General features: G+C 57.7%; 1 protein-coding gene across 3 annotated transcripts; it reads left to right on the top strand.

Moving 5' to 3' along the window:
* The first annotated feature begins 4,876 nt into the window (after positions 1–4,876).
* On the top strand, positions 4,877–25,432 carry LMNB2 (lamin B2). Of its 3 annotated transcripts, XM_027085693.1 has the most exons (12): positions 4,877–5,189; positions 13,565–13,701; positions 18,003–18,159; positions 18,242–18,367; positions 19,921–20,091; positions 20,217–20,342; positions 20,472–20,692; positions 20,788–21,061; positions 21,140–21,247; positions 21,763–21,882; positions 22,064–22,177; positions 22,788–25,432. In XM_027085693.1, exons 1-12 carry the CDS (start codon positions 4,902–4,904, stop codon positions 22,827–22,829), a joined length of 1,884 nt encoding a protein of 627 aa, XP_026941494.1. In that variant the 5' UTR covers positions 4,877–4,901; the 3' UTR covers positions 22,830–25,432. The 3 variants fall into 3 exon arrangements, with proteins under 3 accessions (XP_026941494.1, XP_026941493.1, XP_026941495.1); XM_027085692.1 differs by having other exon boundaries at positions 4,887–5,189; positions 20,788–21,247; XM_027085694.1 differs by lacking the exons at positions 4,877–5,189; positions 13,565–13,701 and adding an exon at positions 14,772–15,287 and having other exon boundaries at positions 20,788–21,247.
* The last annotated feature ends 33 nt before the right edge of the window (positions 25,433–25,465 follow it).

Genomic DNA, 25,465 nt, shown 5'->3' with positions numbered 1-25,465 from the left:
GGGACACGGGTTCGTGCCCCGGTCCGGGAAGATCCCACATGCCACGGAGCGGCTGGACCCGTGAGCCATGGCCGCTGAGCCTGCGCGTCCGGAGCCTGTGCTCTGCAACGGGAGAGGCCACAGCAGTGAGAGGCCCGCGTACCGCAAAAAAAAAAAAAAAAAAAGTGCACCCCCTAGCTCACATGCTCCCAAGCCCCTCACCCAGCTTTTTCCATCCCCCTCCCACCTTATTATATTCTAACATGCCATAAAATTCACTTATTCATTAGGTATCTGTTTCCTCTGTCTTCCTAGTTCATCCTTGTCAGCTTCCCAAGCGCAGGGATCTTTGTTTTGGACATTGATACAGCCCCAGTGCCTGACAGGCGGAGATGGCAATCAGCATTTGTTTGTTTCTTTGGCCACACCACGGGGCATCTGGAACTTCCCTGACTAGGGATCGAACCCGTGCCCCCTGCAGTGGAAGCGGGGAGTCTTAACCACTGGACCACCAGGGAAGTCCCAATATTTGTTGATTTCATTATTCCGGAACCCATTTAACAAACAGCTGTCCCTTCGGCCCCAGCTCTCTCCTTGCCCCCAGATTTCAGTTGGGATTTCAGGGTTCCAGCCCCAGATTCCTGAGTTCTGATTCTAGATTCCAGGTTTAGCCTCCAGGCTCAGGAACTGGGGTTCCAGAACCCGCCCTCCTCCGGGCTCTGGAATCAGTGCCCTCCAGACCCAGGGTCCGGAATCCCAGCTCCCCAAAACAGGCTCCCGAATCAGCGTGCCCAAAATTCAGGCTCTGGAATCTCTGCCCCCCCCAGATCTGGAATCCACAGCCCCCCAGATCCAGGCTCTGGAATGAGCCCTCCCCCACCCAGTCCAGACTCCAGAATCCGCGGTCGCTCAGATCCAGGCGCCGGAATTCAGGATCAAGGCTCGCGATCCGGGCTGGGAGCCGTTTCGCTGAGATTTTGAAAAATCTGGCGCCAAACTCCGGCGCGGAGCTTGGGCGGCGGCGCAAAGGGGGAGGGATAGGGGAATGGGGAAGGGATGGGGGAGGGAGAGGGGACAGGGCCTGGCCGGACCTTCTCGGGTTCGGTGATTTCTCGCCCACCGCCCGCACCCTCCACCCTCAAAGCAGGCAGCAATTAGCCATTAACTTTTCTAGCGCCCTGGGATCAGAGGGTCGTGGGTTCGAACCCCGCTTCGTCCCGCCCCTGCAGGGGTTCCCGGGACAGGTCCCCGGATCGCCCCGTGCCTCAGTTTCCCGTCCTGGAAACGGGCCGAGTGCCACCCCTCGCCGCCGCGTGTCGCGCCTGGGGAGCCCGCGGAGTGCCCAGGCCTCGGGCTCCGGCGTGGGGAGAGGGTCTGGCCGCAGCTGTCGCCGCCCCGCCCGTTCAGCGCCAAAATTTGAAAATTGCCAACGCCTCCCAAACTGAACAAGGGGAGTGGACGCTCCGGCCGCACCCACGGGAAGCGCAGGGCTTTCTGGGAGTTGGAGTCCGGCCCCCGGGGGGGTCCGCGATTGGGGGGGTGCGGAGGGCTCGCGGCACAGGTTAGGGCGGAGAGTAGGGGCGCAGCCGCGGAAAGGGGGGTTGGGGAGGATGGGGCGCGGGGAACAGCATTCCTGGAGGAGGGAACAGCACAGGCAAAGACCTGGAGACAGATGGGGCACCCACGTGCCAAGAGGGGCCAGCTCGGTGGGCGGCCTGTGGGACCCTGCAGGGTCTTGAATGGCAGGCTACTGGGTGGCCCGGGGCGGTCGTCAGCAGGACCTGTGATGGGGAGGGGGTTGCAGCTAAGTCTGGGGGTGGAGGGGAGGAAAGGTGACCCCATGCCACCCCCAAACCCAACCCCCCATCATTTTTCTCCCCTCGGGCCCCCACCTCCTGTAGTATCACTTATCCCTATTTTGCTTTAAACGCCCTCACGTTGTACCAACTGTGTTTTGCATTCGGTGTTCCTACTGTTATGAGGGAAAGGCGACGACATACGGTCCCCAAGTACAAGCTAGTTTTTGAGAGGCTAGTCACAGCCTAGCCAGGGACTCGTGCCTGCCTGGGTGCTGGGGCAGGGCAGGGGGCTTTGCTTCTGGTAAGAGGGGAATGTGCATGAGTATCAGGATTCAAGACAGGAGGAAAAAAAAAAGGCTTCCCTGGTGGCGCAGTGGTTAAGAATCCCCCTGCCAATGCAGGGGACACGGGTTTGAGCCCTGGTACGGGAAGATCCCACATGCCGCTGAGCAACTAAGCCCATGCGCCACAACTACTGAGCCTGTGCTCTAGAGCCCGCCACAACTACTGAGCCGGCGCGCCACAACTACTGAAGCCCGCGCACCTAGAGCCCGTGCTCCGCAACAAGAGAAGCCACCGCAGTGAGAAGCCCGCGCACCGCAACGAAGGGTAGCCCCCGCTTGCCGCAACTAGAGAAAGCCCGCGCGCAGCGGGGAGGCCGTCCCACCCCACACCCCAGAGGGCTGGTAAAGGAATCCAAGTTCTCAGTGTGTGATTTGCTGGGGTCCCCGAGGAAGGCTGTTTGCACCAAGTCCCCCGAGGTGAGATGTAAGGGGGGGTGGCCGTTCTCAGGGCAGAAAGAACAGCGGTGCAAGTTCCAGGGTTAGAGGAAGGAAGTGGTTCTCCACTGAGGGTGATTTTGTCCCCTCGGTGACATGTGGCAACATCTGGGGACATTTTTGGTTGTCTGGATCGGAGGGTGTGGTGGTGCTGCTGGCATCAGGTGGCCGGGGTGGGGGGAGCCCAGTGATGCCACCTGACATCCTACAATGAACAGGATGGTCCTCCCACAGAGAGTGATGGGGCCCAAATGTCCACAGAGCCGAGTTGGACAGACCCTGCTGTATCATTTTGCCTCTTCTAGGCATTTTATATGAGTGGACGCATACGCTGTGTGACCTTTTGTGTCTGGTTTTTTTTTTTTTTTTCGGGTGAAGTAGAAAAGAATAGCTTTATTGCTTTGCTAGGCAAAGGGGGACACAGTGGGCTCGCACCCGCCAAAAACTGTGTGTCCCAACCTGGGGGAATTTGGTGAGGAGTTTTTATAGCAATAGTTCAAGGGGGTGTGAAGGGCCTGTGCTCCTTTAATCTGGGCTCAGGTGGTCCCTTGATGAGCTTCTCAAGGTTACCAAACTGTGACCTTCTCTCTGGAACATCTTCCATCTGGTGGGGGGTTTTGTGCTGGTCTCAGGACTTAATGAAGCTCAGGTTCTTGATGTCTTGTCACAGAAAGAATTCAGTGAGGGACAAAACGATAGGTAAGAAGTGGATTTATTTAGAGAGAAACACACTCCACAGACGGAGTGTGGGCCATCTAGAAGGCAAGAGAGGCCTGTGTCTGCCTCCTTTCACTGAACATTTTTTTTAAAAAATGGAGGTATAGGGCTTCCCTGGTGGCGCAGTGGTTGAGAGTCCGCCTGCCGTTGCAGGGGACGCGGGTTCGTGTCCCGGTCCGGGAAGATCCCACATGCCGCGGAGCGGTTGGGCCCGTGAGCCATGGCCGCTGAGCCTGCGCGTCCGGAGCCTGTGCTCTGCAACGGGAGAGGCCGCAACAGTGAGAGGCCTGCGTACCCCTCCCCCCCCCAAAAAATGGAGGTATAATTGACATAACATTATATTAGTTTCAGGTGTACAAACTAATGATTCGATATTTGTATATCCTGGGAAACGATCACCACCATAAGTCTAGGTGACCTCCGTCACCACAAATAGTTACAGGGTTTTTTCTCATATGATGAGAATTTTTAAGATCTACTCTTTTAGCAACTTTCAAACATGCAATATAGTATTACTAACTACAGTCACCATGCTGCCCATTACATCCCCATGATATTTATTTTATAACTGGAAATGTGTACTCTTTGACCCCCTTCACCCACTTCATACCCCACACCCACAGACACCAATCTGTTCTCTGTTCATATGAGCTTGGGCTGTACACATGAAACTAACACAACATTGTAAATCAACTATACCTCAAAACAAAAACAAAAACAAAAACACACATACACAAAAGAAAATGGCAAAACTTTGCTTATGGACATAAAAAGAAATTCAAATAAATAAAATAATTTAAAAGATGATTCAGGGCTTCCCTCTTGGCGCAGTGGTTAAGAATCCGCCTGCCAATGCAGGGGACACGGGTTCAAGCCCTGGTCTGGGAAGATCCTACATGCCGCGGAGCAACTAAGCCCGTGCGCCACAACTACTGAGCCTGTGCTCTAGAGCCCGCAAGCCACGACTACTGAAGCCTGCGCACCTAGAGCCCGTACTCCAGAACAAGAGAAGCCACCGCAATGAGAAGCCTGCGCACCGCAACACAGAGTAGCCCGCGCTCGCCGCAACTAGAGAAAGCCCGCGCAGCAACGAAGACCCAACACAGCGAAAAATAAATAAAATAAAATAAATAATAAATTAAAAAAATAAATAAAATAAAAGATGATTCAGGGTTGACAGCAATTCAGGAAAACAGACAATCTCATACATTGTTGCAAAAGTGTAAACTGGTAAACCTCTTCAGAGGACAACTTGACAGTATCTACATGAGCCTGGGGTATTTTTGATTTTTTTTTTTTAATTCCACATATCGGTGAGATCACCGAACATATTTCTGAGGTTCCTTCACCACCCCACCTTTAATTTTAATGAATCTCCAAAGAGGTAGGTAGGTAGGTTATACAAGAGGGGAAACTGAATCCCGGAAAGAAACCCGGTTTCACGCATTGGCCCAGCTGGGATTTGGAGCCCGGCGGTTTGGCTCCAGGACAGCGCGGGAAACTGAGCGGGAGACTACAGCTCCCGCCATGCCGCGCGCGGCGCCGGCCGGACTACAAGTTCCAGGCTGCCCCGCGGCGGCGGCGGCGGCGGGCTGCGGGCGCCATCTTGGTCGGCGGGTCGGATTGAATGAGCCCGCCGAGCCGCGGCCGCCGTTCCGAGCCGCGCGGACCCCGAGCCGCCGCCGCCGCCGCCTCCGCCGCCGCAGCCGCCATGGCCACACCGCCGCCCGGCCGCGCGGGCGGGCCCGCCACGCCGCTGTCGCCCACGCGCCTGTCGCGGCTGCAGGAGAAGGAGGAGCTGCGCGAGCTCAATGACCGCTTGGCGCATTACATCGACCGCGTCCGCGCGCTCGAGCTGGAGAACGACCGGCTCCAGCTCAAGATTTCCGAGCGGGAGGAGGTGACCACGCGCGAGGTGGGCGCTGCGCCGGGGGCTCTCGCTGGGGCGGGCCGGGCTCTCAAGGTCCCCGGGGGGCTTCGGGGACGCCCCTGCGAGAGGGGGAGACTGGGGCGGGCCCTGCCCACCGAGACGTCCCCAGGGGGCTTCGGGGGCCCCGGCGAGGGTCGCACGCTTGGTTGGGCCCCGGCCTGTGAGTGTCCCCGGCGGGTTTCGGGGACCCCTCCAGTGCGAGAGGTGGAGACTCTTTCCTGCCCCGCCCATCGAGGGGTGTGGGGAGATCTCGGGGTCCCTCGAGTGAGGGGTGCACGCCGGGGCGGGCTTCTGTCTCTGAGAGTCCCCGGGGAGGTTCGGGGGGCCTGAGTGAGGGGTAGAGGCCAGAACGGACGCTCACGAGGGATTCCCCGGGGGTTTCTACCCCCCCTCCCCGTACGAGAGGTGGAGACTGGCGCCGGCCCCGCCCCCCGAGTGATCCCCTGAGAAACGTGCAGACTAGGGCGAGTCCCGTCCTCTGGTGGGTCCCCAGGGTATCTGGGGGGCCCCGAGTGAGGGTGCACCCTGGAGCAGGTCCCCACCCACCGGGGGTCTCCTGGGTGTTTCACGGATCCCATGAGTCTGGGGCTGACCAGTCCCCTGAGGGGAGTTGGCCTGAGGGAGGGGTGCAGACTGGGCAGGTCCCCTCCTCTGAGGGATCCCCAGGGGACCTTGGGGGTGTTGTGCCTGGGGAAGTGAAGGGGGGGGCCTGCCTGGGCAGGGGGAGATGGGTCAGGCTCTGCCCACCAAGGGATTCGGGGAGTTCTAGGGGGCCCCTGAGTGATGGGGTGTGAGCCAGGGTGGACCCCACCCCTAAGGGAGTTGTGGGGAGTCTTGAGGGATGTGTCTGGGTGTTCGGGTGTCCTAGGAGAAAACGGGGGAGGTTCTCGGGTCTCTGGGGAGACTGGGAGGCTCAGACCCTCTGAGGGGGTCCTGAGGAGGGGTGGGGGGTCTCAGGGGGGTCTCTGGGGTGAGTCAGTGGTCTCAGTTCTCCTTGGAACTTTGCAGGGGTCCTGTAATGAATCCTGGGGAGTTCGGTGATTGGGGTGGGGTTAGGCAGGAGGTTCGGTCTTTTACCGGGGCCTGGGGTGGGCGGGGGTCAGAGGGGGGGAATCTGATGTCTCCCAGGTCCCATGGGAAATTTGGGAGGCCCTTAGTTGGGCCCTGGGACCCCTTGGCTGGTTAGCAGGAGCCTAGTAGTCTGGTAACCCCTGCCCCGTCCTGGGGGATGTGAGGGGAGGGGGAGGCATGAGTTCTTGGGGAACCAGCGGGAAGTTTTGGTGCAGACTGAGGGAGAAGGGGCTGGACAAGCCCTGTCCCCTAAGGGGATGTGAGGGCTGGTGTCTGGGGGTCCTGGGTGGGGTGTGTCCGGACTGGCTGCCAACCTAGTGCCCTCCTTTTCTCCCACTGGCGCCTCCCCCAACCCCAGGGCAGGTCCTCAGAATAAGGGGGAGGGACGCCCGCCATGTGGTTCCCCTGTGGGCCCCGTGCAAGAGTCATGGTCTGAAGTTGGCACTTAGCGCTCTGAGCCTTGGCCTCCCACTCCGGAGAATGGGCCCAGTGACTGACTTCTGGGAGGAGAGCCTCAGGGGGCTGGGGAGGTGGGGGGGTCATTTCTGGGAGCCACGTACCCTCTGTGATCTTGGGCAAATCACTTAACTTCTCTGGGCTCAGTGCCTCTTCTGTAAATTGGAAATAATAATAAATACCTACTTTGGGGGCTTGTTTGTGGGGCCGCAATGAGTTCACATTTGTTTTGTAGAATAAAAGCAATGAAGTGAAGGATCCCGTGGGTTCTGTTGTCCCTGTGATGGTCCCTAGGGTAGGGATGGTCCCAGAAGGTGTGGCTTGGGCATCCAGGGGGGTAGAAGCTTGGTGGCTGGTGGGGCTGTATCAGGTTGCCTGAGATTGGATTAAGGCTCGGGATCCAAACCTGCTTTTAATTTGTGACCTTGGGCAGGTCACTCAGCCTCCCAGAGCCTTGGTTTTGTTGTCTGTGCAATGGGGCTGGAGTGGTCCGACTCAGAGCGCGGCCACCTGCTTCAGCAGTGCGTGCACGTCCTCGGGATGCAGGCCCAGGTCCCCCCTGCCAGGCTGGTCAGCGCCCGGGATCATTCCCCCCAGCCTCTTGTCCCACCTGCGGGCTGAACCACCGTGCTGACCTTTGGGGGTGGCAGCCTAGTGGGCCTGATGGACGTGGGGTGCTGGACCCCGCTGGATGGATGTTGTGCTCGAGAGTGCATGCAGGGGCAGGGCCTGGGGAACTGGATGTGTCTGGGCAGCTGCCGAGGCTGGTTGGGATGCAGGGGAGCCCAGCCCCACAGTGAGCATCCCCCAGGGCTGTGCTCAGGATCTGGGGCCACCCAGGTGACAGGCGTGTTTGCAGCGGGAGTGGGGAGTTCCCACTAGCTTGCTGTCCTAGAGCTTGGGGGTGAGATGACAAATGCCCCTCTCAGCTGGACAGTGGAGAGGGCCGGTAACCTGCTGGAGCAAGAGGTGGTGTGGTCATGTGGGTGGTGCGAGTGACCTGCAAGTGGCCTGCAAGTGGCCAGGGTTACGGAGGGGCGGGGCTTGATGGGCGGGCCAGGCAGGTTCAGGGAGCCGCCAGGGCTCAGGCTGGAGCGGGCGGGATGAGGCACGGAGGGCGGGATGAGGCACGGAGGGCGTTGGGGGGCGTGGTGTGTCAGGCCTCCCAGAGGGCACTTTACCTGTTCCGCAGCTCCTCACCTGGAAGGAATCTGCCCCCAGGGGACACTGGGTGATGGCTGGGGACATCTGTGGTTGTCACACTTGGGGGGGGGGGCAGGGATGCTGCTCCACACCCCGCAGAGCCCAGGAGGGTCCCCCACAGAGGATGATCTGGCCCCAAATGCCATTAGTGTCAAGGCTGAGAAGCCACTTAAGGAATCCTGTGATGATGCAGTTTAAAATGTTGTGAGCACACTGTGTGCTTGTAATCAATCCGAAGGGTCCAGGGGCATAAGGTAAAAAGTCAGATTCCCATCCACAAGCCTGGGCTGGCCACTTGTAGACTCTAGCCTTTCCCATCGGAAGTCAGATGATGCATCTTCTGGCCGGGTGAGCGGTAATGGGGCGAATGCCACGTGCAGATGTCACTGGAGGGTTTCTGGGAGGCTGGGGGCTGGCCAGATTTCTGTTTGAGAAGGATCATGGGTGCTGAGGGGGCAGGAGTGGGCCAGGGAGGGAGGGGGGTTCTCCGGGGAGCCTCCGCATCGGATGTTGAGTTCCTCTGGGCTTCGCTTTCTTCCCCCTTGCTGCCCAGGTGTCCCATTGCTGCGGGGGTCGGAGGGTGCTCCCCAGGTGGACCCTGGGAGCAAGAGCTGAGCTGGGCTCTGGGAGTTTGGGGAGGGCCGGTGTTTGGCTGTGGTTCTCAATCCCTGGGACGCAGGCGGGTCCTCACAGGGTAAGTCTGGGGCCCCAGGAAAAGGCCACGTCGGGTGACGCGAGCCCTGCTGCTCCACGGCAGCACACTTGCTGGGATTCCTCAAGCTCGGCGATCGTTCCGCACCGGCCAGAAAAGACAGAACTAAAGGCCCAAGCTGTGCCCGGGGCTCCCACAGGACTGTCCCAAGTGTCACAGTGCAGGGAGGCACAGGCCTGCCCGGAGAACCCCTGTTCACTGGTTGAAAGAGCTTTTGTGACATTGGCCATCTGCGCGTCCTCCTCTAGATAGAATTTTCTCCATCGTCCCAGTGCTGTCGATTGGGTTCGGCAGATGTTTTCTGGAAAGGGCTGGAGTTGTTCTCAGCTTTGTGGGCTGATGGTTTCAGGCTTGAGCACTCAGCTCGGCCTTTGTGGTGGGGAAGCTGCCCCGGGCAGTACATGGAGGAATGCGCAGATTGCCTGACAATAAAGCTTTATGTATACACACTGAAATGTGCACTTCATATGGGTGCCTGTGTCATGAGATACCTTTTTCTTTTTTTTCACCCAGCCAATTTGAAAACATAAAAACCATTTTAGTCCCACAGGCTGGACAAAAACAGCTGGTGGGCTGGAATTTTGGCGCCTGGGCCTGAGTTTGCAGTCCTGGCTGTAGAGGATTGCCTTACTAAGACACACAGATGGGTGTGCGCGCGCACATGCGCGCGCAGCCCAAAACGCTGTGAGAACCGAGCACAGACACGTCTCGGGTCATTGCGCTGCACAGACACTGCCTTTTTACAAATTGAAGGTCTGTGGCAACACTGCCTTGGGCAAGTCTGTTCCCTTCAGGTCTCTGTGTCACGTTTTGATCTTTCTCCAGATATTTCCAGTTTCTTCATTTGTGTTATTTGTTATGGTGATCTGTGATCAGTGACCTTTGATGTTACTACTGCAAAAAGATTACAACTTGCTGAGGCTCAGGTGACAGCATTTTTTAGCAATAAAGTATTTTTATTTTTTTAAATTTAAAAAATTAAAAAAATTTATTTATTTATATATATTTTTGGCTGTGTTGGGTCTTCGTTGCTGCGCACAGGCTTTCTCTAGTTGCAGCGAGCAGGGGCTACTCTTCGCTGCAGTGTGTGGGCTTCTCGCTGCGGTGGCTTCTCTTGTTGCGGAGCACGGGCTCTAGGCGCGCGGGCTTCAGTAGTTGTGGCTCACAGGCTTAGTTGCTCCACGGCATGTGGGATCTTCCCGGCCCAGGGATCAAACCCATGTCCCTGCATTGGCAGGTGGATTCTTATCCACTGCGCCACTAGGGAAGTCCTAATAGGGTATTTTTAAATAAGGGCTGTGCATTGTTTTTTTTGCCACAAGGCTATTGCACAGTCAATAGACTGCAGGATAGTGTGAGCATAAATTTTTTTTTTTAGCTGAGTCATGCGGCTTGTGGGATAAAGATCCATTCCCAGGGATCAAACCCACGTCCTTGGCAGTGAAAGTGCAGAGTCCTAACCACTGAACCGCCAGGGAATTCCCTGGGCATAACTTTTTTTAAAAAAAAAATTTATTTATTTATTTTATTTATTTATTTGGTTGTGCCGGGTCTTAGTTGCAGCAGGCAGGCTCCTTAGTTGCAGCTTGCCTGCTCCTTAGTTGTGGCATGTCGGTTCCTTAGTTGCGGCAGGCGGGCTCCTTAGTTGTGGCATATGAACTCTAGTTGCAACATACATGTGGGATCTGGTTCCCTGACCAGGGATCAAACCTGGGCCCCCTGCATTGGGAGCACAGTCTTAACCACTGTGCCGCCAGGGAAGTCCTTTTGGGTATAACTTTTATACGTACTGGGAAACCAAACAATTCGTATGACTCGCTTTATTGTGATACTCGCTTTATTGCAGGGGTCTGGAACGGGACCCTCTGTGTCCCTGAGGTCTGCCTGCTCTTTAACAAGACCCCCGAGAGTCACCCAAGATGGCCTAGGACAAGTGAGGCCCTCGCCTTGGGCACGGAATCTAGTGGGACGCCCACGTTCTCGCTCACAGAGATGAACGCACGATGTATTTTGAATTGCTCGAGCTTACTTCTTTTTTTAAAAAAATTAATTAATTAATTTTTTTGGCTGTGTTGGGTCTTCGTTTCTGTGCGAGGACTTTCTCTATTTGCGGCGAGTGGGGGCCACTCCTCATCGCAGTACGCGGGCCTCTCACTGTCGCGGCCTCTCCCGTTGCGGAGCACAGGCTCCAGACGCGCAGGCTCAGTAGTTGTGACGCACGGGCTTCGTCGCTCCGCGGCATGTGGGATCTTCCCGGACCAGGGCTTGAACCCCTGTCCCCTGCATTGGCAGGCAGATTCCTAACCACTGCGCCACCAGGGAAGCCCCTCGAGCTTACTTCTTGGGTCAGTGTTAGGTGTATAGACAAAGGTTGAGGGCGGTACTGGGTCCCCATCAGCATCTCACGTCAGTGTGTCTCACAGCTTGCTCTCCGACAGTGCTGCATCACTTTAGCTTTGCTCAGATCTCCTGAGCTGACCCACCATCCTCTCTGCCCCAGGACCCCTCAGGACCCCTGTGACATCCAGGTCTCCCATCTCCTGGGCCCCTGTGGGATGTGCTGGTTCCCCACCTTTCCTGGTTCCTGGGGCCCTGGCAGCTGTGAGGTGGGGACAGGAGTGTCCCCATTGGGGTTCATCTGGTGTTTTCTCATGGGCAGGCCGGGTTAGGGGTGTGAGTGGTACCTTTTTTTTTTTTTTTTTTGGCCGCCCCGCGTGGTACATGGAACTTCCCCAACCAGGGATCGAACCCACACCCACTGCAGTAGAAGCACAGAGTCCTAACCGCTGGACCACCAGGGAGGTCCCCATGAGTGGTATCTTAATGGGATATTTCAGAAGTCGAAATTAATGCTGACGTGCACTGTGGATAAGCATCAGGCGCACATGCAGGATCTCGTGCTGGGTTTCCTGCCCCCTGAGCCCCAACAGTTTCTGTTCTGATCTCACCTTGATGTTCTGTCGTGTTGGTCCATCTGCGCCCCTCGTGCCATGAGGGGAGGCTGGAGAGACAGGTCCCCAGTAGGAACCCAGCCTGTGGGGCCGGAGATCTTGTCTGAGATCCCTGTCTAGGTGCCAGGCCCTCCACTGGGGTTAGGAAAGTTCTGGAAGGTGACTGGATGGGCGGGGAGAGAGGGCAGAGACACATGCCCTGCGTGTCCTCCTCTCGGAATTGCCCCCAGCGGACTGCTCTGCTCCGTACCTTGACAGGTCAGGAGAGGGCAGTGTGCTGTCCTGTGCCTCAGCTTCCCCATTTGTGAAATGGGGCTAAGAGCCCATACCCCCCCTACCTGTGGGATGAAATGACCAGGAGTGCTGGATTGAGGTGGGAGAGCCAGGCCCCAGCCGGAGAGGGTGGGAGTCTGAGATCAGACTGGCTATTAAATCCCACCTCTTCTGGATTTGTTCTGATCTGCCTGGGACATTCCGGTTTGAACCCTCAAAAATCCCACATCCTGGAATCCCCTCGGTCCCAGGCAAACGGGGATGGTGGTCACCCAACCAAGTGGCAGGTCCTTGGCAGCTCCCCTGAGCCTCGTCAGCTCAGGGGCCTCTCCTGTGCAAGGGAGGGGAGTGACCCGCCCAGGCCTTAAGTTGACCTCTGACCCCTGGCACAGACACTCACTGCTCTGTTGTAGTTTTGTGGGAAATGGTGCCACTTTCAAAGCCAGCTGCCTTGTCACCCTCTGCCTTCTGTGTCAGCCCCCAAAAGTGTTTTAACCACTTTATTGAGGTATAATTCCCGTCTCATGCAGTTCACCCAGTTAAACTCTGCTCTAAGTTCAGGAGTGGTTAATATACTTAGAGCTGTGCAGCCATCTCCCCAAAGGAAACCCCTTCTTGGGGAGGGGCAAGATAGGGTAGGGGATTAAGAGGAACAGACCGTTATGTATGAAGTAAATAAGCTACAAGGATATATTATACAACACAGGGAGTATAGTCAATATTTTTTAGTGACTATGAATAGAGTATAACCCTTAAAAATTGCGAATCACTGTGTCATATACCTGAAACTTATATAATATCGTACATCAACTGTATCTCAAAAAAAACATAACAAAACAGAATTGCACTAAAAAAAAAAAAAAAAGAAGCCCCGGCCCCATTAGTGGTCACCCCCTCACCCTCATCCAGTCGCTTGACATGAACCCACTGTCTGTCCCTGGGGATTTGCCTGTTCTGGACGTTTCCCATCGATGGAATCACACACCGTGTGTCCTCCTGTGTCTGGCTTCTCTCACTGAGCATTGTGTTCTCAGGGTCTGTCCACGTTGGAGTGAGTGTCAGGGCGTCACCCTTTCTCACAACTGAGTGGTGCTCCCATGGGTGGAGGGACCACATTCTGTTTATCTGTCATCTGCTGATGGGCATTTGGGTTGTTCCCACGTTGGGGCCATGAGGAGTGATGGGGCTGTGAACGCATGCACATGGGTCTTGTGTAAGATGTGTGTTATTTCTCCCGGGTAGATTCCTGGGGGTGGAATTGCTGGGTTGGTGGTTGCTCTGTTTGTCCATCTGAGGAAATGCCAGACTGTCTGCCGTGGTGGCTGTACCGTTTTAATCCCCTGGCCGTGCGTGGAGGTGCCGATTCCTCCCTAACCTCACCAGCACTTGTTATCGACTGTCGTTTCCACGGTAGCCATCCTCGTGGGGGGGAGGTGGTGTCTCACTGTCCTGTTGGTTCCAGATATTTGTAAACACGCTCACGGCCCTGTGCCCCTTGGCGCGGGGCAGGGAGGCTGATGGGAGACCTGAGGTGTGTGCCCAGCTGGCAGGTGCGACCTAGCGGCGGGCAGTGATGGGGACCAGTGACCTGGACAGGCTGGTGTGGCCCGGGGCAGGTGGGGCAGTGTCGGGGTGAGCGGGAGCCGTGTTGGTGGGGAACGGTGGGCTTCACCTCGGCCTGGCTGTCCCCCCAGGTGAGCGGCATCAAGACACTGTATGAGGCGGAGCTGGCTGATGCCCGCCGGGTGCTGGACGAGACGGCCCGGGACCGAGCCCGGCTGCAGATCGAAACTGGGAAGCTGAGGGCCGACCTGGAGGAAGCCAACAAGAGGTGGGGCTGCAGCCGGCACGATGTCACCTGATTCTGGGGCGCACAGGGGCCCGGGGCAGGGGTTGTCGCCCTGTGCGAGGTGGCGGCTCCCGTCTGAGCGGGGCCCCCGGCTCGGGCAGCCCTCCTGGGAGCGAGCCGTGTGGGTTCTGGGGGCCGCTGGGTGGGTGGGTGCGGCCTCTGTGGCCTGGCCCTCTGGCCGCCCCGTCTAGAGCCTTTATCCCCCAATATAATTTGGCCCCAGTAAGAGTTAAAACCCAGCAGCTCTCCTGGGACTGAATCCCTGGTAGCTGGTAGCCCTGTGCCTTTCCCCTTCCCCAGAGGAGGGGTGCCTCAGGTCACAGAGCCCAGCCGGGGAAGCCGGGGGCGGCGGGTGACCTTCTCTTCCCGTTCTTGAGCACCATCTCCCACCTGTTCCCGAGTAGAAGGCTCAGGAAATTTGGAGGACAAGGCGGTGCTGGTGGTGATGGTAGCAGAAGGAATAAAGTGATGTAAACTCGTGGAGTGTTTAGATAAAGGACTCCGTGAGGGACACCAGATCTCCTCCCTGCTGACGGCGACCCCAGCAGGTCCTGGCTGGCATCAACTCCGGTTAGAGGGGAAGCCGAGGATGAGGTGTGGGGAGGAGTCATCCATGGTCCCTTGGCGTGGCAGGGACCAGGACTGAGGCCTGGACCCGGTCTCCAGTCCCCATTCATAGTCCCAGCAGCAGCTGACTGCCACCTTCACGTTTGCAGGGTTCTTTTTCATTTTTTTCTAATTAGTAGACTTCTAAATTATCATTAATAGAGATTTTTTTTGTTTTTGAACAGTTTTAGGTTTACAGGAAAATGAGTGGAAAGTACAGGTTTCCCCAAATCCCTCTCCAGGGTCCCCGATGATGACCACCTTGCAGTAATGGGTGTGCCGCCTTGTCACGATTGAAGAGCCAATATTTTTTTTTTTTTTTTTTTCTGTACGGGGGCCTCTCACTGTTGTGGCCTCTCCCCTTGCAGAGCACAGGCTCTGGACGTGCAGGCTCAGCGGCCATGGTTCACAGGCCCAGCCACTCCACGACATGTGGGATCTTCCCGGACTGGGGCACGAACCCGTGTCCCCTGCATTGGCAGGTGGACTCTCAACCACTGCACCACCAGGGAAGCCCGAAGAGCCAATATTAATACATTCTTCTTAGCTGAAGTCTGTAGTTGACATAGGGGTTCTCCGTTGGTGTCCTGCAGTCTCTGGGTTTGGGCAAATGTACACTGACACGCGTCCACCATTACAGTATCACACAGAGTAGTTTCACTGCCCTGAAAATCCCCTGTGCTCCTCTGACTCATGCTTTCTCCCAAGCCCTGGAAACCAAGGATCCTTTTTTTTTTTCCCAAGGATCCTTTTAGTGTCCCCACATAGCTCTGCCTTTTCCAGAATGTCCTGGAGTTAGAATCACTGTGTGTCGCCTTCTCAGACTGTCTTCTGTCACTTGGTGATGTGTTTCTGGTTCCTCTGTGGAAGAGAACAGAGAGCCCAGAGACAGACCCGCACAGTATAGTCACCTGGTCTTTGATGAGCAGCAAAGGCAATCTGTATACTTTTAAAACAGCCAGGTAAACTGGATATCCCATCAATTTATTACTTTTTTTTTTTTCCCTTTTGGCTACACCTCCCGGCTTGCGGGATCTTGGTTCCCCGACCGAGGATTGAACCCACGCCCTCGGCAGTGAAAGCGCGGAGTCCTAACCACTGGACCACTAGGGAATTCCTAATTTATTACATTTTTTAATTAAAAAGGGACTTGAGCTTCTTGGAGAAGATTAGGAGAATTCTGGAATTCCCCCGGCCCCTCTCAGGCCCTGAACCTCCCAGACACCTTTAACCTGCGTGTTGCTCCTTGTCTGGGCCGAGAGGTCACGTTTCTTTCTGCTTATCAGAGTCATAGATACTCCCTGGCGAGAAAGCAGATAATGCATTTAATTTCAAGAGAAAAATGAAAGTCTCCATGAGCCTCTGCCCAGACAGAATCTCCGAGGCCAACCTGGTGCATTTCTTTTCCACCTTTTTAAATTTAAACTCAAGGTGGACGCCGTCAGACAACACAAGGCTTTCCTGACCTCGAGCCTGGTCATCGATGGCACCTGTGTTGTGATGCCGTCCCAGCCCTTCGGCCGTGTTCCAGGCTCCTGCGACAGCTTAGGGTAGCAGCTGTGTCCGCCGTCGGGCACCCGGGCTGGTGGCTTTTGCTTTGGCCCCTGCTCTGGGAGGAAAGCTTCCCGGGCTGTGGGCACTCACATCCACAGGTGCTTTGCCCAACAGCCTCGCTTCCTGCTCTTCGGCTCGCAGCCCTCACAGACAGGTGTGGGTGGCACGTGACAGCGAGCAAGGTGAGCTCCTGACAGGTTACAGCAGTGCGTTTCTTTTCCTACCAAATATATTGCGAAAACCCTGTGATGATGGAAACGCAGGTGGTCAAGTGGAGGACTGACAGGCCGGGTGCTCCCGCCTAATCCTCCCGGAATTAGGGCTCCAGGGGAGGAATCTGCTTTCGCGCCTGGAAGCTGTTAAGAAGCAGGCACGTAAGCCAGTGAGGGCTGCTGGCACCCCTGCTTTCTGGACCATTCTGTGTCGTTCTGCAGAGCCCTAGCATGGGGTGAAGACATCTAGAAATCTGTCACGTTTCCTGATCCCTCTGCTGCTGTCGCCCTCGCCTTGTGGCTGACCTTGACCTGCCTGCGCGCCTCACCTCACTCCTCTGCACTCTGCTCTGCCCGACGCCCCGATCCTGCCAAAGACGAGGCCCAGCCCCTGGCTTCGCGGCTCCGGCTCAAGGGCCACGCCCAGCAGCTCCTGCCCCGCACACACCCGTCCCTTCCTGCTTCATCCAGCCTCGGACCGCGCCGGTCTCGGCTGAGGGCAGCACGTTGCACTGCTGTCTGCACCTATGAGAAAGTTCTCCACGAAGACAGGGGTGTTGGCAGATGTATCTCTAGTGTGAGGACGGTCTTTTCATGAAGCTGGTCCTCAGGAATGATGTGTCAGATGGTTCTAGTTTCCCCAAACCCTCCAGGGATGTGGGGTTTGCAGCCCCACGCCGTGAGTGGAAGAACCGGGACTGTGTGGCTTAAGCTCAGGAATGTGGGCTGCAAGCCCCCAGACCCTCACAGAGGCCATCGTGCAACACCCGCACAGAGCTCCTGTGAGGACGGGGTCGGCCTGGAGGCCGAAGTCACCGGACTTTATGCCCCGTCCCCTCGAACTGGTGTGGTGTTGCCAGTGGTTGTCACCCAGGGTGGTCCGGCCCCCAGGGGACACCGGGCATGGTCCTGGGGACGTCTGTGGTTGTCAGGACCAGGGAAGGGGGTGGGCTGCCAGGGCTGCTGCTCCACCTCTTGCAGTGCCCACTGGGAGAGACCCTGGCTGTCCCCCCTGCTGCCGGGCAGTTTCAGTTCCTTGGTGGGGAAGTGGGCAAGCTGTCAACCCCAAGGAGATTTAGAGCAGCGTTCAGAAATGTTCCCCCTTTTTTAAGAGTTGTGTGTTAGAAAAGTCTATTTGGCATCTTAAATATTTCATGTTGGAGATAATTGTCTGTTAGAAGCTGGGCAAGCCCGCCTAAAATAGCTTAAGTTTACAAATGAGATCGACTTTTCAAAGACCGAGGTTTTTTTTTTTTTTTTTTGTGCGGTACACGGGCCTCTCACTGTTGTGGCCTCTCCCGTTGTGGAGCACAGGCTCCGGACGCGCAGGCTCAGCGGCCATGGCTCACGGGCCCAGCCACTCTGCGGCATGTGGGATCTTCCCGGACCGGGGCACGAACCTGTGTCCCCTGCATCGGCAGGCGGACTCTCAACCACTGCGCCACCAGGGAAGCCCCAGGCCGAGGTTTTAATTTGTTACTTTAATAAATTATACACAGGGAATTCCCTGGTCGTCCAGTGGTTAGGACTTGGCACTTTCACTGTCAAGGGTGCGGGTTCGATCCCTGGTCAGGGAACTAAGATCCTGCAAGTCGCACGGCGTGGCCAAAAAAAAAAAAAAGTAAATAAATAATACATTAAAAAAAAAATCAGAGTTCTCCTCTAAATGACCCTTCCTGTGCCCAAAAGTCTTGGAAAAGGACATGAAAACCCACGTCTTGAGGGTTATTTTGAGCGGCTGGCGGGGTCCCCCTGATACAGAGTGGGTTTGAAGATGGGGCACCTTTGGTGCCAAGAGGTGAGGCCGTGCTACTGAGAGGGATGCTAGGTCGGGACCCGGGGCCCAGAGGCAGACGTGAAGTTGGCCTTGGGCATCGGGGCTGCCTGCTAACTTCTGCCCCTGACTTTCAGCGCAAAGAAGAGGGAGGGCGAGCTGACGGTGGCCCAGGGCCGCGTCAAGGACCTGGAGTCCGTGTTCCACCAGAGTGAGGCAGAGCTGGCCGCTGCTCTCAGCGACAAGCGCGCCCTGGAGAACGACGTGGTGGAGCTGAGGGCCCAGCTGGCCAAGGTAGCTGTGGGTGGGCTGCAGGCCCCCAAGGACCGCCTGCTGAGGCAGACAGCGTCACCAGCTGCTTGTCCCACGTCTTCAGGCGGAGGATGGGCACACAGTGGCCAAAAAACAGCTGGAGAAGGAGACGCTGATGCGCGTGGACCTGGAGAACCGCTGCCAGAGCCTGCAGGAGGAACTGGCCTTCCGCAAGGACGTCTTTGAGGAGGTGGGGCCCCGCCCGGCGGAACCAGGGTGCTCCCTCCTTCCCACGTCACCCTGATGCCCACCTCTGTCGTCACGTGGCCGTCACTCTCTGCCTCTCCCCTGCTCATCTGTGTCTTCCAAGCACACTTGTCCTCAGACTTAGGGCCACCCGGATAATCCAGGATGGTCTTGAGACCCTTAATCACATCTGCAAAGACCCTTTGTCCAGGAAGGTCACACTCACAGGTTCTGGGGACCAGGACATGGGCACACCTTTTGGGAGGGCCGCAATTCAGCCCCCTGCAGACCCTCCCCCGCCTCCTCATCGCTGGGCCTCGGGGCTCCCTGGGCCCTCCCACCTCATCACAGCCCATTGTGCTGTCGTGGTGCAGAACAGAACCCTGGGGGCCGGGCCACTTCCCACGCTCACTGCTCTGGAAGAGTGCTGGCGGGAAGGGTGCCCATGCAGCCACAGAGCGGCTTCCAGCTCCAGCCAGGCCCCGCTCTAGCCAGAGCGGCCAGGGGCGCCAAGAAGCAGCTCACATCCGCCAGGGATCCCGCGAGGAGGCCCCGTGGGGGGGCGGGTCCCTGAGGCAGGCCTGGGGGCGGGGGGGCGTTCTGCTGAGGGTCCACCACACTCCTTTGTAAATGCCTGGCTTTCTTTAGAAACAATTCCTATCGTTCCACAAACCGGTGCCAGAGATGAGTGACTGAGGTCTGTGGAGTGAGCTTCGTCTGAGGCCCTGAGCTCTGGGGCTGCCCCCTCTGCCCTTGACTCCACCGCTGTCTGGTCAACTCCTGGCACATGTGGCTGGGGCATCTGTCAGCTGGTCACTGTCTCGACCCACTGCTGTCCTGTCTCGGACCTCAGACACCCGGGATGGGCTCCATCAGGGATTCTTTTTTTTAATAACAGCTTTATTGAAACATTCCCATACCAGAAATCTTTCAAAGTTTACAATTTAGACTGGATTTTTAGTCCATTCACAGAACTGTGCAGCCATCACCGCTTAATTCCAGAACATTCTGTCACCCCCCAAAAGAAACTGTACCCGTTACCATTAGCGCTCCAGTTTTTTTTAATATAACAAAACTGTTTTAAAGTATACAATTAATTTAATGAAATTTAGCACATTCACAGTATTGTGTAACCATCACCTCTAATTCCAGAACATTCCATCACCCCAATAGAAGCCCCGTCCCCATCAGCAGTCACTGCATCCCCCTCCCCAGTCCTTGACAACCACGAACCCACTCTCTGTGTCTGTGGATCTGCCTGTTCTGGACGTTTCCGTCAGTGGAATCACACGCTGCGTGTCCTGTGTCTGGCTTCTCTCACTTCTCTCGTGTTCTCAGGGTCCATCCACGTTGTAGCGAGTGTCAGGGCTTCACCCCTTTTCATTACTGAGTGTTGCTCCCATGTGTGGAGGGGCACGTGTGTTGATTGGCCGTCAGCTGGGAGACGCTGGGCAGCCGCTCTTCAGTGGTTGTGAACCGTGTCCTCGGTCCAGCCCCTGGTGGGTCCAGGACGCTGGTGAGCAGGCCTGGGCGGTGAGCGCGCGGCTGTGTCCCCAGGAGGTGCGGGAGACGCGACGGCGACACGAGCGGCGCCTGGTGGAGGTGGACAGCAGCCGGCAGCAGGAGTATGACTTCAAGATGGCCCAGGCACTGGAGGAGCTGCGGGCGCAGCACGATGAGCAAGTGCGGCTGTACCGCCTGGAGCTGGAGCAGACCTACCAGGCCAAGGTGCGCGTGTGCCCCGCCCCGCCCCGCCCTGCCCCGCCCCGCCAGCGCCGCGTGCAGCCCCGCCCAGCCCCACCCAGCCCCGCGCGGGCTTTCCCGGGCTCTCACGCACTCTCGTGTCCCCGCAGCTGGACAACGCCAAGCTGAGCTCCGACCAGAACGACAAGGCCGCCAGCGCCGCTCGGGAGGAGCTTAAGGAGGCCCGCATGCGGGTTGAGTCCCTCAGCTACCAGCTCTCCGGCCTCCAGAAGCAGGTGACTGGCCAGAGCCCCCTGACCCCTCCTCAGGCCCTGTCCCGTCGTCCCTACCGCTGTCGTCGGTGCGGGGAAGAGGCCCGGAGGTGGCCGGGCTTCCCCCTGTGACGCGCGTGGACCCTGCCCCAGGCGAATGCGGCCGAGGACCGGATCCGGGAGCTGGAGGAGACCGTGGCCGGGGAGCGGGACAAGTTCCGTAAGATGCTGGACGCCAAGGAGCGGGAGATGACGGAGATGCGGGACGTGATGCAGCAGCAGCTGAACGAGTACCAGGAGCTGCTGGACGTCAAGCTGGCCCTGGACATGGAGATCAGCGCCTACCGCAAGCTCCTGGAGGGCGAGGAGGAGAGGTGGGCGCGGCGCGGCGGGGGTGGGGGTGAGGCGAGCGTGTTGTCCCGGGCCGGGCGGGTTGAGTCACCAGGCACCCCGCGACCCCGCCCCCCAGGCTGAAGCTGTCCCCCAGCCCGTCATCGCGCATCACCATCTCGCGGGCCACATCGAGCAGCAGCGGCAGCAGCGTGTCCGTGTCCGGGCGCCTGGGCCGCAGCAAGCGGAAGCGGCTGGAGGTGGAGGAGCCGCTGGGCACGGGCTCCAGCGGCACCGGCTCCAGCAGCAGCAGCTTCCGCCTGGCCCAGCAGGCCTCGGCCTCGGGCAGCATCAGCATCGAGGAGATCGACCTGGAGGGCAAGTTCGTGCAGCTGAAGAACAGCTCGGACAAGGTGAGGCCCCCACCCAGCCCGTGGGGAGCCCGCTGGGTCTTCTCGGAGACGTGGGCCAACGCCCGTCCCCTTTGCCAGGATCAGTCTCTGGGCAACTGGAGGATCAAGAGGCAGATCCTAGAAGGGGAGGAGATCGCCTACAAGTTCACGCCGAAGTATGTGCTGCGGGCCGGCCAGACGGTCACGGTAGGTGGCTGCGGAGAGGGAGCGGGCGGGATGTGAGGTGCGACTGGGATGGGGTGGGGGGACCGGGGTGCGGGGGGAGAGCATTACAGGGATGGAGCCCCGGCGCTGAGAACAGCTGCCTGCTGTCACAGATCACCCGTGTGCCAGTGTTTCTTCATCCGGGCTTCCCTGGAGCCCTTGGGAGGGCCTAAGTGATGTGCTGGGGGTCCATGGTGGAGGTGGGGCTGAGTCCAGGCTGTCTGGGCTGTCTGTCCAGGCACTGGTGAGACACATGACAGCCAATAGGCATGGACTCTAGGGCTTCCGATTCCAGCCTGGCCCGTTTGCCCTGGTCACTGTGAACCTCAGTCTCTTCTACCATACCCTGGTGACTGTCATCTCTAGCCAGGACCCAGTAGGGCCAGGAGGATTAAACACCCAGGGCATCGAGGGAGCCTGTGATAGAGGGCCGGCTGGTGGTACATGCCACTGGGACCGGAGCTGACATTAACCGGGAGGCCCTCCTGTGTCCCCAGGTATGGGCAGCCGGTGCAGGGGTGGCTCACAGCCCCCCGTCAACGCTCGTGTGGAAGAGCCAGAACAGCTGGGGCACGGGCGAGAGCTTCCGGACCATCCTGGTCAATGCTGACGGGGAGGTGAGCACCTCCCTCTGCCTCGGTCCTGGCGTCCCTCCTGGGGTGGGGACTTGGCCAGCAGGGCACGTGAGCGCAGCTTGGGCCAGGTCCTGGGCATCCGAGCATCCTGACCACCTCGCCTGTGGGCTGGGCCCCCAGCACCTGGGGTGGCCGTCTGCAGCTGCTGTGTCGTCTTGCACAGGAAGTGGCCATGAGAACCGTGAAGCAGTCCTCGGTGGCGCGGGAGGCCGAGGACGGGGAGGAGGGTGAGGACGAGGCGGCCGAGTTTGGAGAGGAGGATCTTTTCCATCAGCAGGTAGAGGCTCCCAGGCGGCACGCGCACACTCGCACGTGCACACGCTTGTGGGCTCTGTTTACGTGGCTGCTCTGGGCACCTCCCAGGTCTCGCCCTGGCTCGGCCAGGCCGCAGAGCTCACAGCCAGAGGCAGGCCATGGAGCCAGTTGCCCTCGCCTCCCGGGCTTGCTTGTTGTGTGGACCTTAGGGTACTGGCCCGGGCACCCTGGGAGTGGGGTGTTCAAAGCCTGTTGCATCTCAAAGTGACTCTGGTGGAGCCCTGAGGGTTCTCAGCGAACCCCCTGTTACCACGTTTCCTCCAGAGTGGGGTGCTGGTGGCTTAATAATGGCTGTGGGGGGAAGGTGGGGAGCCAAGGAACCACACTGAATGAGATATAAGTGCAAGACGCTCCGGGGTCTGAAACAATTGTACCGTGTTCTGTAGCTCAGAACAGAGGTGAGGGAGACATGGAAGGTTCTGGAACAGGGACCATTGAGGCTGGGGTCATCTTGCTGGGAGCTGAGCTTCTCATGGTGGCTCAGGCCCTGCCCCGCTCCAGCCCCTCCTGAAGGGGGCTGGGGCCACCAGCCACCTTCCTGGCCTCCTCACTGGTGCCATCCTTCCTTGCAGGGGGATCCGAGGACCACCTCTCGAGGCTGCCGCGTCATGTGAACCGAACATGCCTCGTCACACGTCTTTCTTTATCCAGGGCCACTGAAAACTATTTTTATATCGTTGGCTTCTTTAGTCCTTGGTACATTTCTAGAGAGTTTTTAAGCGAACTGCCAGAGCGTGGGGGTGGGTCTCTGCTGAACTTTCCTGTCGCTGGGTTTCCCTGGGCCCTTCATCACCACTGTCCAGAGTGTTAAGTGCCCCGTTCTCACCTTTCAGTTGAGCTTGGGGCCCAGGAGCCGAGTGGCTAGCGGGCTTTGGGCTGGGAGTCCAGGGGGCCCGTCCACCGCTTCGGTCTCAGCTGCAGCCTGGGGTCAGGGCGGGAGAGGAGGCCTGAGGTGGACAGAGCAGAACTGCACGTAGGAATCCAATAGTTGTTGGTTTTATTAAGCTTTTAAAAAAACCAGATTCAGAATCCAGGTTCTGACCTGGTGGGGGGAAGGGGCACCCTGTGGAAGTTTGGTGGCTCAGCCAGCCGAGCACCAGAACAAGGGAATCGCAGGCTTTTGCCGTCAGGCCTGGGCTTGGGGTTTGTCACAGTCTCTGCTCTGCTCTCAGGAATGGGGTGCGTGGGGTCGGCCTCCTGGCTCCCTCTCTGGCCGCTGGAGCCTCACGCTTCTGGGGCTCTCTGCAGCTGAGTTCCTCACCTTACGGGGATCCGTTATAAGACTTGTCCTCAGGTAAGCCTTGAGGGGACAGGTGTGACGAATTCGGAAACAAATGCCTTGGGCTCCAGCACGATGTCCACCTGTAACCACCGCTTCCCACCCTCCCGTGGGAGGAGGGTGACTTCAGGGCGAGACGCTGGACTCCCCGTGCTCCGACTCCGTGCCTTGTGCACAGGGCACGCTGACTCACGTGTATTCTTGGGCATGTACTCATATCGCGGCTTCCTCTGTAACTTCTTGCTGAAATGGTGTTCCTGAGACAGACCTGCCCGGGCCAGTTGACCCCTACGGGATGGCTCCATGTCACGGTCCAGCTTCTGGCCGCCTGGCCGCCCCCTCCCTGCATCAGCTTACCTTCGACGCCTCTGCCACGTAGATACACAGAAGTTATTTTTTTAACGGATATTTATTTTTTTACATCGGTCAGTACACACATTGCCTGGATCCCACCTCAGGGGCTCATGTATGCCAGGGTCACCAGGACAGTCCCCCGAGGGGGTGGCATTGGGGCGCCTGTCTCTGTGGGCTCTGAGGCCCCAGACGGCAAACTTCTTTCAGTAAGCGCAGCTCAAGTCTTAAAAGACGCAATACTGAGCCATGGAGGTGGCCTGCCCCCACCCCAGGCCGGGAGCAGCCCGCCTGCCTCCTTTCCCTGGGAATCGATCATGGCGACGAGGGCCCGAGGCCTGAGCCCCAGGCCGGGAAGGTGCCAGTGGCCGACAAAACTAAGCTGCTTCTGAGTCTAGAATCCCCTGCAGACTCTGGCTTTAAGTCCGAGCACCTTTCCGTGGCCACCTGAGTCCCTGGACCGCGGGCTGTCTTCCTTCTCCCAGAAGTAGCAGGAGCTGAGGGAGCGTGAGGGTCTGGGGAGCCTGATGAGATGCTGGGAGGGTGGGGCTGGGTGGCACTCCAGCAAGTGGGAACTGCACTGGCTACATCCTTCAGGGTATTTTGAGAGTCTCTGGGGATCAGAGGTCTGTCCTGGAATTTGGGGTCTGAATTGCTGAAGCAGTTTTGCAGGCTGGGCTCGAGGACAGGAAGGAAGGGAGAGGGCCCCACCCTCCCTGCAGGCCCAGAGGTCCTGAAAAACAGCCCAAGGGCTGCCCTAGTGCCTGCAGAGCCCCCAGGCTCACTGGTAGGGGTTGTTCCCAGCAGATGAATTTTCTTGCCTGCTTGAGATCTTGGGTGGAGCCTGAAGTGGCCCAGACAGGCGCTGGGATGCCCTTGGCTGGTGGGGGGAGGGTGCACTGGACTGGTGGCCACTTGTGGCTGGAGGCTGGTGACCGTCATTGGTAATCAAGTATTTGAAAACACGGAGCAGAGTCCAATGTTACAATGTCAGCCAGGGCCTGGGAAATCGAATTTGCATTTGTCCTTAAACATACTTAACATTAAGCCACTTAAAATGATGCAGAAGCGATTCTTTTTTCTAAGCCCCTGTCATGTGATGAGGAGCACCCTTCCGGAGAAAACCCACTCTTCCCAGCCCTGGGGAGGGACGGCCTCCGGGGATGTGGCCGGCAGGAATCAACCCCTGGGAGACACCAGTGCCTCCCCCCGCTCCCCGCCCGCGGTCTGGGCGCTCAGCTGTTGCCACAGCAGCCAAGCTCAGACTTGGGCTCGTTTTTACCCACACCGTCTACCCAGCAGTTCTATTTATATCAGCATATCCGAGCTGGGACTGACATTCCTCAAGGACATTAAAGCTACTGGAAAGGTCTTAATTCTGAGCCCGAAAGGGATCATCAGCACTACACGCTAGTGGGCTCGGTTTCAAGAACTCGGCTGTTTGGACACGTTTCAGAGATCTGTTGGTGGTTTTTACGATGCATGCCAAACGTGTGGTCTTTTGTTTTCTCCGATTTGTAATACACGTTTTATGACTGGAAACTTTTTTATACAACACTCCAATAAACATTTTGGTTTTAAATTCTCCCTCTGAGTCTACTCCCACGCCAGGCTGCTGAA

Source organism: Aethalodelphis obliquidens, unplaced genomic scaffold (genome assembly GCF_003676395.1).
Source record: "Aethalodelphis obliquidens isolate GAN/ISIS:26980383/991018 unplaced genomic scaffold, ASM367639v1 scaffold53, whole genome shotgun sequence".
Lineage (NCBI taxonomy): Eukaryota > Metazoa > Chordata > Mammalia > Artiodactyla > Delphinidae > Aethalodelphis > Aethalodelphis obliquidens.
This window is presented reverse-complemented; position numbering and strand designations above follow the sequence as displayed.